General features: G+C 36.4%; 1 protein-coding gene across 1 annotated transcript; it reads left to right on the forward strand.

Annotated features, from left to right (window-relative positions):
- The first annotated feature begins 640 nt into the window (after nucleotides 1-640).
- LOC136784188 (uncharacterized) lies at nucleotides 641-4,924 on the forward strand. The gene is made up of 4 exons (XM_066744713.1): nucleotides 641-2,095; nucleotides 2,474-3,359; nucleotides 3,444-3,583; nucleotides 3,704-4,924. Exons 1-4 carry the CDS (start codon nucleotides 641-643, stop codon nucleotides 4,922-4,924), a joined length of 3,702 nt encoding a protein of 1,233 aa, XP_066600810.1.
- Nucleotides 4,925-15,337: the final 10,413 nt, after the last annotated feature.

Raw genomic sequence — 15,337 nt, forward strand, 5'->3', positions numbered from 1 at the left:
ATCGCGCGAATTGCATTATTGTATTCGTGGCTTCAACCCATCAACTCAGAATACTATGATATTCTGAGGTTGTCTTGACCCCGAGGGGAGTTCGCCTCCATGGTTTCTGAGGGTCCCACGTCACACGGGGAAGCCGAAAGGCGGGCCGTGGTGCGTCTGGGTACTAGAACAAGGTGACCTTGGAAATATGCCATATGAAAGTCATATGAAGTTCGCATTTATTATTATGTCCAGAAGTATTACATATCTTCCCCTCCCTTTCTCTCCGTCCTGTAGATTTCTCGTTAGTAACAGTTTGTAATATAAATAAGACATATATTGTTCTGCGCATGTTCATGTTAAAAAGCGAGCTGCATATTTCTATCACCATAGCGATCATGTTATTTACAGCTGTGAAGTGAATTTATTAATAAGATAATCTTCAAAGGGATCGGACGTATAGCTATTAATTGATAATTACTGTTTGTCGAAACTATATTGTACTTCAATTGTAAAAAACTAAATAAATCTTGTTCTCTTATTTAGTAACAATTTTTGGTGCCGAAACCCGGGAAAACTTTTTATTATCGGGGAATTTATCGTGTACTGGTAAACGTTTTGAGTGGACAAAGTTGTTGTAAAAGATTTAGTTTAAATCACAATGCCGCCTAAAAGACATGTAAAAACTAGTGAAGTGCAATTAGAGTGCGATCCTTCGACATCGCCACCGCCTCAAAAGAAGAATAAGTTAGCAGGAGTTCAATCAGCTAGAAAAAGAAATGTGAATACGGTTGCGGACAAGAATAAAAGAAAACCGAAAGAAGTTGGGAAGACAACAGAAGTGAGAAATAAGAATAGGAGTGTTGCTAAAAGGCCAGTAACTAGGAGAGCAACTACAAGGGAGAGAAGGAATAAACAGACACAAGATTCTTCTACTGTTGAGACGCGGATGGTAGATGACGAAGGACAGCACGTAGAACTTCCAGAACGAGAGGAGGAACAGACAACTAATATGGCGAGGCGGATGAACAACGGCGAGGAACTGCGAGAACATTCACCAAGGTCGACGAGGAGAAGCGTGAGCGATCAAATGATTGATATTTTATCTAGTTCGAATATGCGTAATTTTAATGTACAGATGGAGAATGATGTAGAATTTGATGTAGATAGACGCGAGAATAATGTGTGCGATAATTTTCATCCTATTATTAATTCATCGGTATGTAATTCACGATGCAGCAACCATGCTGAAGTTGTTGCGAATTGTGGAGTGCGGAGATTAGAATCGATTGATGATCATGTTAGTAGATATAGAAATGAATGTATCAGAAACGATGTCGAAGTATCAAATGATATTCGACATATTCAGGAGAATGATTGTACAAATGACCCGATATGGAAATTGACGAATGCGATTGAGTCTACGTTGCGTGCAGTACAAGAAAGTACAGTCTCAGAGGGAAATTCGCATCTTGTAAATAGGCTCACATCAGCAAAGGCTTTACCCATTTTTTCCGGGGATCCAATGGAATGGATGCATTTTAAAGAATCGTTTGAACTAACGTCAGAATTAGCAGGTTATACTCCCACAGAGAATGTATCTCGTTTGTTTTCGGCTTTACAGGGCGAGGCGCGAGAGGCGGTTCAAGCGTTGCTAGGGACAGGCCGCGATGCGCAAACTATAATGCAAACGTTAGAAATGCTTTTCGGGAATAAGAAAATTTTGGCGCACAAAATCGTAAAAGATCTACAGGATTTACCTGCTATATGTACAGGAGAAATTAGTTTAATGCGTTTTGCAGCTAAATTAAAAAATGCCGTTTCTACCTTTAAATCGCTCAAACTAACAGGTTATTTATATAATCCTGAATTAGTTCAGGGCGTAGCAAAGAAATTGCCTTCGGCATTGAAATATGATTATAATAAATATACAGCGAACATATTGGAAGATAAAGCTGAACTAGAAAAGTTAGCTGATTATCTTTACCGTGAAGCAGAACTAGCTGTAGCGGGCGGTATTTTTGACAACGAGATTGAATTGACAGATAAATTCAATCTACAAAATAAACAGTCAACGCGAACTAAAGCAAATAAAATGACAACCGCGGTAACAAGCGTAAATGTAGAGTCTAAATTTTCAGGTAATGAGCATCATGAATTTACATGTGGCATATGCAAACGCAATAATCACAAGCCTGTTGAATGCAGAACATTTATTCGAGAGAATATAGAGAGAAGGCGATTCTTGGCGCGTAAATTTCGTCTATGTTACAAATGTCTAGAAGCAGGACATCGTCAAGATGAATGAAAGGCAGAAAATTGTAGTCAGTGCAAAAGAAGACATCATGTACTTTTGCATACACCAAAATTAGCATATATGAATAAAAAAGAATCTGAGGGAATAAAGACAACCGTGGCATCAACGGAACCCATATCGACAATAAGTCATGATCATTCAAGAAAAAGAAATGTTGAACAATGACAATTACCACAGGCGCTCCTAAAAATAGTAGCGATAGAAATACTAGGATCGTCGTCAACCATTAAAACATTTGCAATGTTGGATGATGGATCAACGATTACATTAATCAACAAGGATATTGCGAACCGATTAGGGATAACAGGGACATCTATTAACTTAGAAATTAAAGGATTAAACGATCGTGAAATAGTATCTGCATGTTGTGAAAAAGTCATTTTTCGTATTAATGGGGAATTCGAGGAATTCTTGATTAAAAACGCGATAGCTGTGCCTGGTCTTTGTTTACCATCACAAACATTGTCAAAGGAGTTAGTACGTTTGATAGCGAAAAAGGAAAATATTTTCATACAGCCATATGATAACATAAGGCCAGAAATTTTGATAGGTCAAGATAACTGGCAACTATTAACAGCTTTTGAAACACGTGCGGTTTCGGGAACGGGAGTTGCTCTTTCTTCAACATTTTTAGGTTGGATCGTTCATGGCGTATTAGATCAGTCAAATTTTAATCAAAAGGTATTAGCATGTGCTAACGTTAATACTATTGAAATGGAACAGGATAGAATTAATAATATTCACGGTTTAGATGATATGATTAAGAGATATTTTCAAATGGACGATTTTGGGGTTAAAGAAACGAAAAGGCCTAATTTGCGACATGAAAGGGTGATAGGAATTTTAGAAAATACGACTAGGCGCATGAATAAGGGTTGGGAAACAGGATTATTATGGAAAAAAGATAAGATGTCTTCAGTTGACACAAGAAAAACGGCATTCAAAAGACTTTTGGCGCAGGAAAGAAAAATTGACAAGGATGAAAAATACGGGGCATTATATTATCAGGAAATGCAAAGATTAATAAACATGGGTTACGCGAGGAAAGTCAATGATGAAGAAAGTAAAACTCATAGATGATTTATATCTCATTTTGGTGTATGTAAGGCAAACAAGCCAAATAAAGTTCGAATTGTGTTTGATCTAGCTGAAGAAACAAATGGAGAAAGCTTAAACAAGCAACTTGAACAAGGTCCAGATTTGTTACAACCAATGCCGGGTGTAATAATGCGTTTCCGTCTACATGCAGTTGCTATAAAAGCTGATATCGCGGATATGTATATGCGGGTAAGTGTAATAAAAAAGGATCGTCCAGCGCAGAGTTTTTTATGGAGGGGAAAAGAGAGAAAAGGTGAGCCCGAAATTTTTGAGATGACATGTCTTCTTTTCGGTGCGAAATCCTCGCAGTGTAGTGCTATATATGTAAAGGATAGAAATGCTGAGCTGTTCAAGGAAACCAAACCAGATGCAGTGAGGGTGATAAAGCGTAATTGTTATGCAGATGACATTCTAACAAGCAGAAAAACAGTAAATGAGGCGAAGAAATTAGTTCAAGATATTATAGAAATAAATGCACAGGCTAATTTTATGCTGCATGGATGGGCAAGCAACAGTCAAAAAGTAATTGCTGCAACTGATGATCAAGCGATAAGCAAGGATTCTTCAAAAACTCAGATAGGCGAAAAAGGGGAGGAACGAGTACTAGGTCTTTTCTGGGATCAGGAAACGGATATGCTAGGATTTAATGTAGGGTTAGACAGAGTCCCAAAAGAAATAATGAGTGGTGCCAGAAAACCGACTAAAAGAGAATTTTTAAGAATAATTATGTCAGTTTTTGACCCATTAGGACTTATTGCGCCATTCACACTGAAATCAAAAATCTTAATGCAAGAAGTTTGGCGAAGTGGAATCGGCTGGGATGAACAGTTAAGGGACGAAGAAAAAGTAGGTTGGCTAGAATGGATTGAACACTTAAAAGAAATCAGTACATGTCGCGTGCCTCGGTGCGTTTCACCGAAAGAAGATACATACACTAGAATAGAATTGCACACATTTTGTGATGCAAGTTTAAAAGCATATTCAGCGGCTGTATATACGCGTTTTATTCTGAAAAATGAAACAGCTTATATTATGCTAGTCATGGCAAAGTCAAGGATAGCATCGCTTAAACCTTTATCTATTCCACGACTGGAACTGCAAGCTGCACTATTAGGGGCAAGATTGGCAAAAACGGTATACGACGAGATAGAAATAAAAATAGATAAACGTATTTTTTGGTCAGATTCTATTACTGTCATCAGATGGATAGATTCAGAACCTAGAACCAAACAAGTATTCGTAGCTCATCGCTTAGGTGAAATAAATGAACTGACTACAAGATCAGAATGGAGATGGGTACCTACCAAAGACAATCCAGCTGATTGTGCAACAAGATGGATAAAGGAGAAACAAAACAAGAATAGTTTGTGGTTTTCAGGACCAAAATTTTTGCAAGAAAAGGAATCAAATTGGCCTAGAGAGAAGATCTTGAATGACGAAGAAAGAGGGAAAATTGACATATTGGAAACTAAGAAAAGGGAACATATTTGTTACATCGGTGGTAGAGTCAATTATCCCAGTTATGGGTAAAATGTTAGGTTGGAGAGGTTTACTTGTCATTACAAGACGCGTGAGAAAAGCTATAAATAAATGGCGTAAAATCGACACAAATGATTATGAGGATACAGAATACAACGAAAATTATTGGTTTCGAATTATTCAGAATGATAGTTTCAATAATGAATTGTTTTCATTAAGGAGTAAGAAAGCAATTAGTAGAAGTAGTTGCATAGCTAATGTAAAACCCTTCCTAGATGAAAAAGGAATTTTAAGAGCGGAAGGTCGAGTAACTAAGCTAAAAGGAGAATATTTTAATAATCAGCCTATTATTTTAGCGAGTAAGCATCCAGCTACGAAATTATTAATTATAGAATATTATCGACGTATGCATCACGCGAGCAATGAAACAGTGTTAAACGAAATACGACAAAAGTATTTTATATTAGGCCTTAGAAAAGCTATACGATCCATTACATGTGCGTGTCTTATTTGTAAAATCCGACGAGGTAAACCACAGAATCCATTGATGGCACCTTTACCAGCAGGACGTTTAGCGTATAGATTGAGACCTTTCAGTCATTGTGGAATCGATTATTTTGGGCCTTTATATATAAAGATCGGAAGACGAAAAGAGAAACGTTGGGGAGTTTTATTCACTTGCCTTACTATACGGGCAATTCATATTGAATTAGCTGCTTCGTTAACTGCCGGATCTGCTATTTTAGCATTACAAAGATTATCGGCAAGAAGAGGAAGACCTATGATTATATATAGTGATAATGGGACAAATTTTAGGGGGGCCTGTAAAGAACTTAGAGAAGAAATTTCGAAGATTAATAAAAAGGAACAACACGAATACGCGTTAAAACATGGGATGCGATGGTTTTTTAATCCTCCCGATGCACCACACATGGGAGGAGCATGGGAACGGCTTATAAGATCTGTTAAAAATGCTATTAGCGTTATACTAAAAGATCAGATTGTAACGGAAGAAGTGTTATATACAATGTTTACAGAAGTCGAACATTCGGTAAATTCACGTATCAGTGGATCCGCGTGATGAAGAAGCGCTCACGCCGAATCATTTCTTAATAGGGACATCGTCCGGGGAGATTAAATTAGGAAAATATAAGTTAGGTAATATTCAATTACGAAAACAATGGAGATTAGCACAAGCCTTTGCTGATGCGTTTTGGAAAAGATGGCTAAGGGAATTTGTTCCAACTTTAATTTCTCGAAAGAAGTGGTTAACGGACGAGTCTTCTTTAGTTGTAGGAGACATTGTACTTATTGTAGATTTACAGGCTGCACGCAATTCGTGGAAAAAGGGTAAGATAGTAGAAATATTCAAAGGAACTGATGGAATCGTAAGAGTGGCAAAAGTCGAAACAGCTCATGGTCAGTTTGTACGACCCGTGCGAAAATTGATACGATTAATATGTGAAGATAAGGTACAAAAATAAGTTTTGTACGGAGGGGAATATTGTTACCGGTCAAATGATGCCGGAGAGAGGAAGATATGTGAATAAGTAAAGAAAGACATTTGGAGTTGATAACATCTAATATTTTGAGGTATATTTTGGTCAACCAAGTTCTATCGCGCGAATTGCATTATTGTATTCGTGGCTTCAACCCATCAACTCAGAATACTATGATATTCTGAGGTTGTCTTGACCCCGAGGGGAGTTCGCCTCCATGGTTTCTGAGGGTCCCACGTCACACGGGGAAGCCGAAAGGCGGGCCGTAGTGCGTCTGGGTATTAGAACAAGGTGACCTTGGAAATATGCCATATGAAAGTCATATGAAGTTCGCATTTATTATTATGTCCAGAAGTATTACATATCTTCCCCTCCCTTTCTCTCCGTCCTGTAGATTTCTCGTTAGTAACAGTTTGTAATAAAAATAAGACATATATTGTTCTGCGCATGTTCATGTTAAAAAGCGAGTTGCATATTTCTATCACCATAGCGATCATGTTATTTACAGCTGTGAAGTGAATTTATTAGTAAGATAATCTTCAAAGGGATCGGACGTATAGCTATTAATTGATAATTACTGTTTGCCGAAACTATATTGTACTTCAATTGTAAAAAACTAAATAAATCTTGTTCTCTTATTGAGTAACAGTTGTGGAACTTTTTTCAATAAAATACTGAATAAATTACCGTTCGAAGTACACATACCTGGCTACAATTATTGCGGACCAGGTACTCGACTTCGAGAACGGTTAGCACGTGGTCATCCGGGTATAAATCCTCTAAACGAAGCCTGCCGTGAACACGATATCGCATTTTCAATATATAAGGATCTGCCACCACGTCACCAGGCTGATAAAGTTCTTGCACAACGTGCACGAAAGCGTATCACTGCTAGTGACTCATCTTTACGTGAACGAGCAGCTGCAGCAGCAGTCTGGGCATCCATGAATGTAAAACGAAAACTTGGCTTAGGCCTACAAGTGCATGGAAGAAGCATGAAGAAAAGAACAATTCGTGTACCGGAGAAACGAGGAGGTTTATTGAGGAAAAAGCAATTTACTCACAAAAAAAAACGGGGTGGTTTATTACCTCTTCTCCTACTGTTGTGTGCAGTGGGCGCATTAGCTGGGGGCGCAGCAGGTATAACAAAAGCTGTAAACGATGCGAAAGCATCCAAGAGACAATTGGAAGAGATACAGCGTCACAATCGTTTAATAGAAGGCAGGAGTGGACATGGTTTATACCTAACCCCTTACGGGCGAAAGGGAGAGGGTTGAAAAAGGAGGAAAAAAACCTCGCAAAAAAAAGCAACCTTCCGAAATCTGGAGCTACTAGTAATATTCAATTATTACATGCATGTCAGGATATACCACATTTTCGAGGAGTCTTTATGTGCACATCTCTACCACAAACCGTACTACGCAATGAGTGTGCAATCGTGAATCTTGATGAAGAAAAAGGTTCTGGTACACATTGGGTTGCCTACGTTAAACGTAATAATTACGTAAAATATTTCGATCCCTTCGGAAATTTGAAACCTCTAATTGAACTTTTAGATTATTTTGGTCCTTCTGCTATAATCTACTACCACCACGATCAATATCAATCGTATGATACAAGCATATGCGGTCAGTTGTGTGTCAAGTTTCTACGTGAACAATGTCTTTAACGGTTACGCTGTCTGACCGCGAGTCCATATTGGAGACAGATTTTTTCCCACCGATCAATCTTCAGGAGGGGCAATATGAACATGGTCTCGTAGACTTTCAGAGCTTCAATTCAATCGCTAATGTTGATGAGTCGAACAATAAGTTTTACTACGATACCGAAGATCTGACTATATCTACAGATTGGTATGAGTTGAGTTCTATAAATGATCTTTTGCGTACATTGATGCATGAGGCGGATAATGAAGATGTTATTATTCTACGTGCTAATAAAAATACGTTGAAAAGTGAAATAAAGTGTAAATATCTGATTTATTTTACAAAACCTAATAATATAGGCTCTTTTTTGGGTTTTTCGTCAGATCGAATTATTCAGCCGAACACTCTAGCCGAATCATACCAGCCCGTAAACATTATAAGGGTCAATATTTTACGAATTGAATGTAATATTACTGCTGGTGCATATACAAACGGCAAACCTCAACATGTTATACATGAATTTTTTCCAATCGTCCCACCTGGCTATAAAATCTCGGAAACACCGAAAAACGTAATTTACTTGCCAGTCATTGTGAAAGTAATTGACCGTCTTACCTTGAGCATTCTCGATCAGGAAAACCGTCTAGTAAATTTCAGTGGGGAAGAAATTACAATTCGATTACACATTAGAAAATGCTAATTTACAAGAATACTTATAAATCACCGATACCAGATGAGCCTATCATCAGTCCAACAGTTGCTGCAGGACCAGATACATTGAGTGGGGATTACGTTAGAAGACCGCTAACATGAAAAAATATAGCCTTTCTTCAATCACTGTATTCAAGGTCAGAAATAAAGATGGACCTGTTGGACGTAATCGCACAACCTGTGTACGACAATCGCATTACTAAAATGGAAATACATGCTTACAATCCGTATGCAAATGCATCATTGGGAAATAGTGACGAAATTCGAATTCCAATAAAACAGCAAGATTTAATTCTTCTACCATGTGTGAGTTACCTTTACATACAAGGAAAATCAATCGAGGGTACTCGTATTTCAACTGCAACAACTGAAGATACTGTGGGACTTGACTGCAATTCCATGGCATTCTTGTTCGATAAAATTCGCTATGAATTGAATGGTAATGAGATTGACCGCAGTAAGAATGTGGGTATTACTAGTTCCATGAAGAATCTCATTTCCCTGACTGGGGAGAAGAGTACGAGTCTACGCCATTCAGGATGGTTTCTATCAGATTATAAGCCTACGAAATATTTCAAGTTTTTCGTACCACTGAAAATGCTGTTGGGTTTTTGTGAAGACTATAGAAGAGTCATAATAAATGCACGTCATGAGCTCGTTCTCATTCGAGCCCGTAATGATACGAATTCGATATACTCTTCAACGAAAATCACCGACTACAAAATTGGTGTTCAAAAAGTGCAATGGAGAATTCCTCATATATCATTGAATGAATACACAAAACTTCAACTTCTACGTATTATCGACCAAAAAAAAAGCCTCACCATGGCTTTTCGATCTTGGGAACTCTACGAATACCCGTTTCTACCAGAAACACAGAGGCATACGTGGGCTGTAAAAGCTGCAACACAATTGGAGAAGCCTCGATACGTAATTCTAGCATTTAAAAGAATACACAGCATATGAAGGTGCTTGACTTCGATGATAGTTTTGTTCGTGATATTAAAGTCTATCTTAATTCTGAATTTTATCCGTATGATCGACTCGATACTGATACTGAAAAATCACGATTTTCTGTACTATATGATATGTATGTTAAATTTGTCCAATCCTATTATGCTGGAGAAAAACTATCGAAACCAATGCTTAATTACAAAAATTTCTTAGAATATGGCCCTCTCTTTGTCATTGATTGTTCGCATCAAAACGAATCTGTTAAATCTGGCACGGTTGTCGTTAAAATAGAGATCGATTGTTCTAAAAATATTGCAAGTAATACTACTGCGTATTGTTTAATTATAATGATAAAATTGTTGAATATAACCCGCTTACAAGTATTGTTAGAAATAGAAGTTAGTCGTTAATAGTTAGAAATGTAAGTTAATCGCTAATAGACTATAGTTAAGCTTATCATTATAATGAAGGAAAAAAATAATAAATAAGATATAATAATCATTTATTTGTGTTTAAATCATTCCTTACAAATGTTTTCTAAATTAATCTTTTGAAATTTGATTAACAATTGCAAATGTCATATTATTGTAATTTCCACCATGATACGTGAATTTTAATATTTGATTTGAAGCTGCATCTTGAAAATTCTTGAATTGTTCTGATTTTTCCAGTAATGCCATCATCCTCGCAGGCAAGAACAGCCATTCCTTCGTAACCAGCTTTGCTATTATTCTCTCTCCATATTTGGTTTTACTTTTCGATAATTCAGTTATTCGGTATGATCCCCCAATCTCCAAAGTATTCAGTTTTATAAAAGTTTTTGGTTCTACAGTTGCGAGTTCATTAATCTTAGTTAAATCCCTTTCTATAATAAAATAAAAAATTAATCTTAGTTAAATCTATTTCTATAATAAAATAGTATTAAGAAAAGAGAATAACGTAAATAGAAAGAAATAATTCTTACCTTCTAAAGATTTTCTACGACAATTACGTGATAGTAAAAAAATATTCTGTCTGCAACGTGACACTGGTACTTTGCACTGCTTGAAGCTTCAATACTGCTATTACACCACAATAAAATATTCTGACTGCAGCGTTACAGAGTTGAACTTTCGACTGCTTCACGCTTCTAATCGAGACTGAATGAAATTTCCTAATTGCTAGCGTGGGTGACTTTGAATAATATCGTAGGAAGGGATAAGATATACACACTTATTGGAAATTGAGAGTAGGGGAAGTATTGCAGGCGAACGAAATATGTAATAGGTTACTCTCTCATGATTGTAGATTTCAAAGAGAAGTCATTATTTTAAACGTGTTGATACATGTAGTCTTTAGATCAAGTAGTTGTTAATTAAAACAAATAAATCCATTTAATTATATACACGTTCCTTAAATAAAGTGACATCAGTCTAGAATATAAACTTTTCATTGTTTAAAAGCGAGTCGTGAGATACACGTTCTTCAGATCAAATAACTGTCATCTAAAACAAATATATTTAATTCTCTCAAACGTGTCATAACACGTACTAGATGGTAAAGATAGTCACGTTCCTCAGATAAAGTAATAACAATTTAAAATATAAACTTTTCATTATTTAGAAACGAGTCGTGAGATATACGTTCATTATTACTTGGGTGGGGAATACTAGCTTCTTAAGGACGTATCCTGAGTGCAGCGTAAAATTTACGAGCGATTCAATGACTTCTTGAAATTCTTACTTCACACTGTGACTCTGTTTAGCACGTGGGTTCATTTGTCTGGTCTGCTTGTGAGAAAAGTCTTGAGAAAAAAATAGCTAGAGGCTGGTTGAGAGGGTAAAATATGGTTAGAAGGTATCGGGCCAGTTTTAGAGGGTCCTGGGAAAGCTCACAGGAGGAACATTGGGTGGTCCCTAGAATTTCACTCCCCATTGTTTCGCAAAAGGAAAAATAATGTCTGTTAACTATGTGACATGTAGAGCATGCATGCAGGAAGATGTAATGAATAATCTATTCACTTATAATATGCTTACAGTAATTTTTATTCAATATTCAAAAGATTTAACATATAATACTTTTATTCAATATATATATAATTACTGCTTCTATATTCTAATATTACTTTTTCCCTCCTATAGTTGCTTACACAATTTCCACAATGATGAGAAACTATAAAATCGCATGAACGTGATTGTGCGCAACTCAATAAAAACATCCGAATTGTGCTACCTGACAAGGACAGTTGGGTTTCCTTCAATAACATGAAGAACAGTGAGAGGGTGCCATTTGTCATATACGCTGACATTGAATGCTTGCTTGAAAAAGTTGAGCAAACGGATGACGATATTGGTATTTATCAAAAACACATACCTTTTAGTATAGGTTATTATTTTAAAAGCGTTCGTGATTCAACGCTTTCTAATTATAAATCATATCGAGGACTTGATTGTATTGAATGGTTTGTACATGAGCTTGATAAAATGGCTAGTATAGCGAGTGAAAAACTGAAAACAGTAATACCTATGCATAAATTAAGTATTAGTGAAAATTCAAGGCATTATACTGAACCCAACTGTCATATATGTAAAAAGCCGTTTCTTCCAGATCAAATACGTGTTCGCGATCATGATCATTTAACTGGTAAATATAGGGGACCTGCTCATAATAATTGTAATTTAAACTTTAAAGATTCACATGTAATACCAGTAATTTTTCATAATTTATCAGGTTATGATGCACATTTTATTTTCGGTACAATCGCTAACTTGTATGAAGGTTCAGTACACTTGTTACCTGTACATAAGGAGAAGTATATTTCATTCACTAAATTCATCCGTAAATATAATATACAACTAAGGTTTATCGATTCTTTCAAATTTATGGCATCTAGTTTAGACGAATTGAGTTCATATTTAACGAGATCACAGTTAAAAAATTTAGAGTCAGAATTCTCATATTTAAACATAGAACAATTTAACCTTCTGACAAGGAAAGGTATTTTTCCTTACGATTACATAGATACTCTGAACCGTCTGGAAGAAACTGCTTTACCTCCATGCGAGATATTCTATAATAGATTATCCAATAGTGATATTAGTGAGGGTGCGTATAATCCCGTTAAGGAGGTATGGACCAAATTTCAAATGCAAACACTTGGGGAGTATAGCGATCTCTATTTGAAAACTGATGTACTATTGTTGGCTGACGTTTTCGAAAATTTTCGTGATAGCTGCATGCAAACTTATAATTTGGATCCTGCTCATTATTATACACTCCCAAGCTTCACTTGGGATGCAATGCTCAAACATACAGGAATAAGATTAGAACTTTTCACTGACGTAGAAATGCTGCTTTTCGTAGAACGGGGCATACGTGGTGGTTTAAGCCAATGCTCGCACCGCTATGAAAAGGTTAACAATCGGTACATGCAAAACTACAATCCCGAGGAACCTTCTAAGTATTTAATGTACTACGATGTAAATAATTTGTATGGGTGGGCAATGTCTCAACCTCTACCTACTCACGGATTTCGCTGGATTGAAAATGTTAATAATTTGGATATCTCTAATATACCGATAGATTCACCCGAGGGTTATATTTTAGAGGTTGACTTAGAGTATCCAAGCATGCTTCACGATAAACATTCCGACCTTCCATTTTGTCCCGTACGTGATGCACCACCGGGTACACGTCAGAAGAAGCTACTTGCAACTTTAGAAAATAAAGAGCGCTATGTTATACACTATCGTGCTTTACAGCAATGTATGCGTAATGGTGTTGTCTTAAAACACATTCATCGCGTTTTAGGATTTCAGCAGTCCACCTGGTTACGTAAATATATCGATCTGAACACTAGTTTGCGTGCAGCATCTAAAAATGAGTTTGAGAAAAATCTTTTCAAATTAATGAACAATGCGGTGTTCGGTAAGACTATGGAGAATGTTAGAAATAGAGTTGATGTGAGACTCGTGAGTAGGTGGGAGGGAAGATATGGTGCTGAAGCAATGATTGCTAAGCCTAATTTTCACAGTCGCACTATATTCAGTGAGAATTTGGTCACGATTGAATGAACAAAATTAGCAGCTAAATTCGATAAGCCTATATACGTAGGTATGAGCATTCTTGATATTTCGAAAACATGTTTGTATGATTTTCATTATGATTATATGCTTCCTACGTTCGGTAGCAAATGTAAAGCGTTATATACCGATACGGATAGTCTAATATACAGCATTGAGTATGATGATATTTACACTATTATGAGGGAGAATCTTGCTAGATTCGATACAAGCAATTATTCTCCCAACAATCAGTACAATTTACCTCTAGTAAATAAAAAAGTCCCTGGGCTGATGAAAGATGAGAATAATGGGCAGATAATGACAGAGTTTATTGGACTGAGATCAAAAATGTACACATTTAAAGTACAAAATAAAATTATCAAAAAAGCTAAATGTATTAAGACTTACGTTGTTGCTAGAAACATAACCTTCGAGGACTATAAGGACTGTTTAACAAATTTTACTGTACAAGTCCGCAATCAAAATTTAATTCCCTCAAAATTGCATAATGTTTATTCGATTACGCAACGGAAAGTAGCTCCCAGCCCATACGATGATAAGCGTTATATCCTGCACGGAACTGTATCGACTCTACCATGGGGTCATTATAGAATAAATTCATTATATTTAAATTGAATAATTTTATTAATAAATATTGTTTTTACAAAATATTATCTTTATTTATCTATGAATTATGTTTATTATCGAATCCTAACCACTTCACAAAAACCTTATCACCCTTCTTACGTAATACCTTCTCCACTAGATATACATTAGGATTAGCAGTTTTTAAAAGTTCATATTCGTAGAATCCTCCGTATATATCAGTACCACTAGAGTCTCTAAGTAAATATGTAACAGGATTTGTTTTTTGCACTTTTATAATTTCAAATATTTCAGTTGTCCAATTTGGTGCCTATCCCTTTGCGAATACATTCTTGTATTTACTGATTCGTACAAAATCAACTACTTTGAACTTGGCACTGCCAACAATCTTTATATTATTGTATACTGTAGTCAGGAGCATATTAGCATGATCTGGCGTCACATCAACTGGTCGCATTCCTATAGTACGATTTTTTCTTGCGTTGTAGTCTTCAACTAGTCGCTGCAGTATGCCTCGACACTTATAATTTCCATTCAACGTAAATCGTTTCCACATTTCATTCTTCAGCGTGCGATTCCAGCGCTCAACTATCGTAGCTTTCAATACGCTGTATGTTGAGTAATGATTTATTCTACGTTTTTTTATAAGCGATTTGAAATCACTATTATAAAACTCCTTGCCATCATCTGTCTGCAAATTTTTGGGACATCTCCCACTTTTCAGAATCTTCGTAAATGCGTCTGTCACTTCCTTGCCAGTTTTGGTTTTTAGTGCTACTACCCATCCAAATTTCGACAATGCATCAATAACTGTGAGAATATAGTGGTAACCTCCGTCAGTATAATTCTTCATATCAACCAGATCTGCTTGCCAGAGGTCATCGAAGCCTCGTATTATAACTCTTCTACGTTGGAAATTCCGTCTTGCAGGTACCTGCAGTTCTTCGACCAATTTTTCTTTTCTTCATTATCCATAACTCTTCAGGTATGTGTTGGGTTTACAAG

Source organism: Prorops nasuta, unplaced genomic scaffold (genome assembly GCF_024137725.1).
Source record: "Prorops nasuta isolate Cenicafe-Biocafe unplaced genomic scaffold, Cenicafe_Pnas_1.2 PNAS00003, whole genome shotgun sequence".
In the NCBI taxonomy this organism is placed as follows: domain Eukaryota; kingdom Metazoa; phylum Arthropoda; class Insecta; order Hymenoptera; family Bethylidae; genus Prorops; species Prorops nasuta.

Coding starts and splice junctions, on each gene's coding strand:
- LOC136784188 (XM_066744713.1), top strand. CDS start 641: ATGCCGCCTAAAAGACATGTAAAAACTAGTGAAGTGCAATTAGAGTGC. Junction 2,096..2,473: donor TGACAACCGCGGTAACAAGC/GTAAATGTAGAG, acceptor CAATTACCACAG/GCGCTCCTAAAAATAGTAGC. Junction 3,584..3,703: donor TCGCGGATATGTATATGCGG/GTAAGTGTAATA, acceptor AAATCCTCGCAG/TGTAGTGCTATATATGTAAA.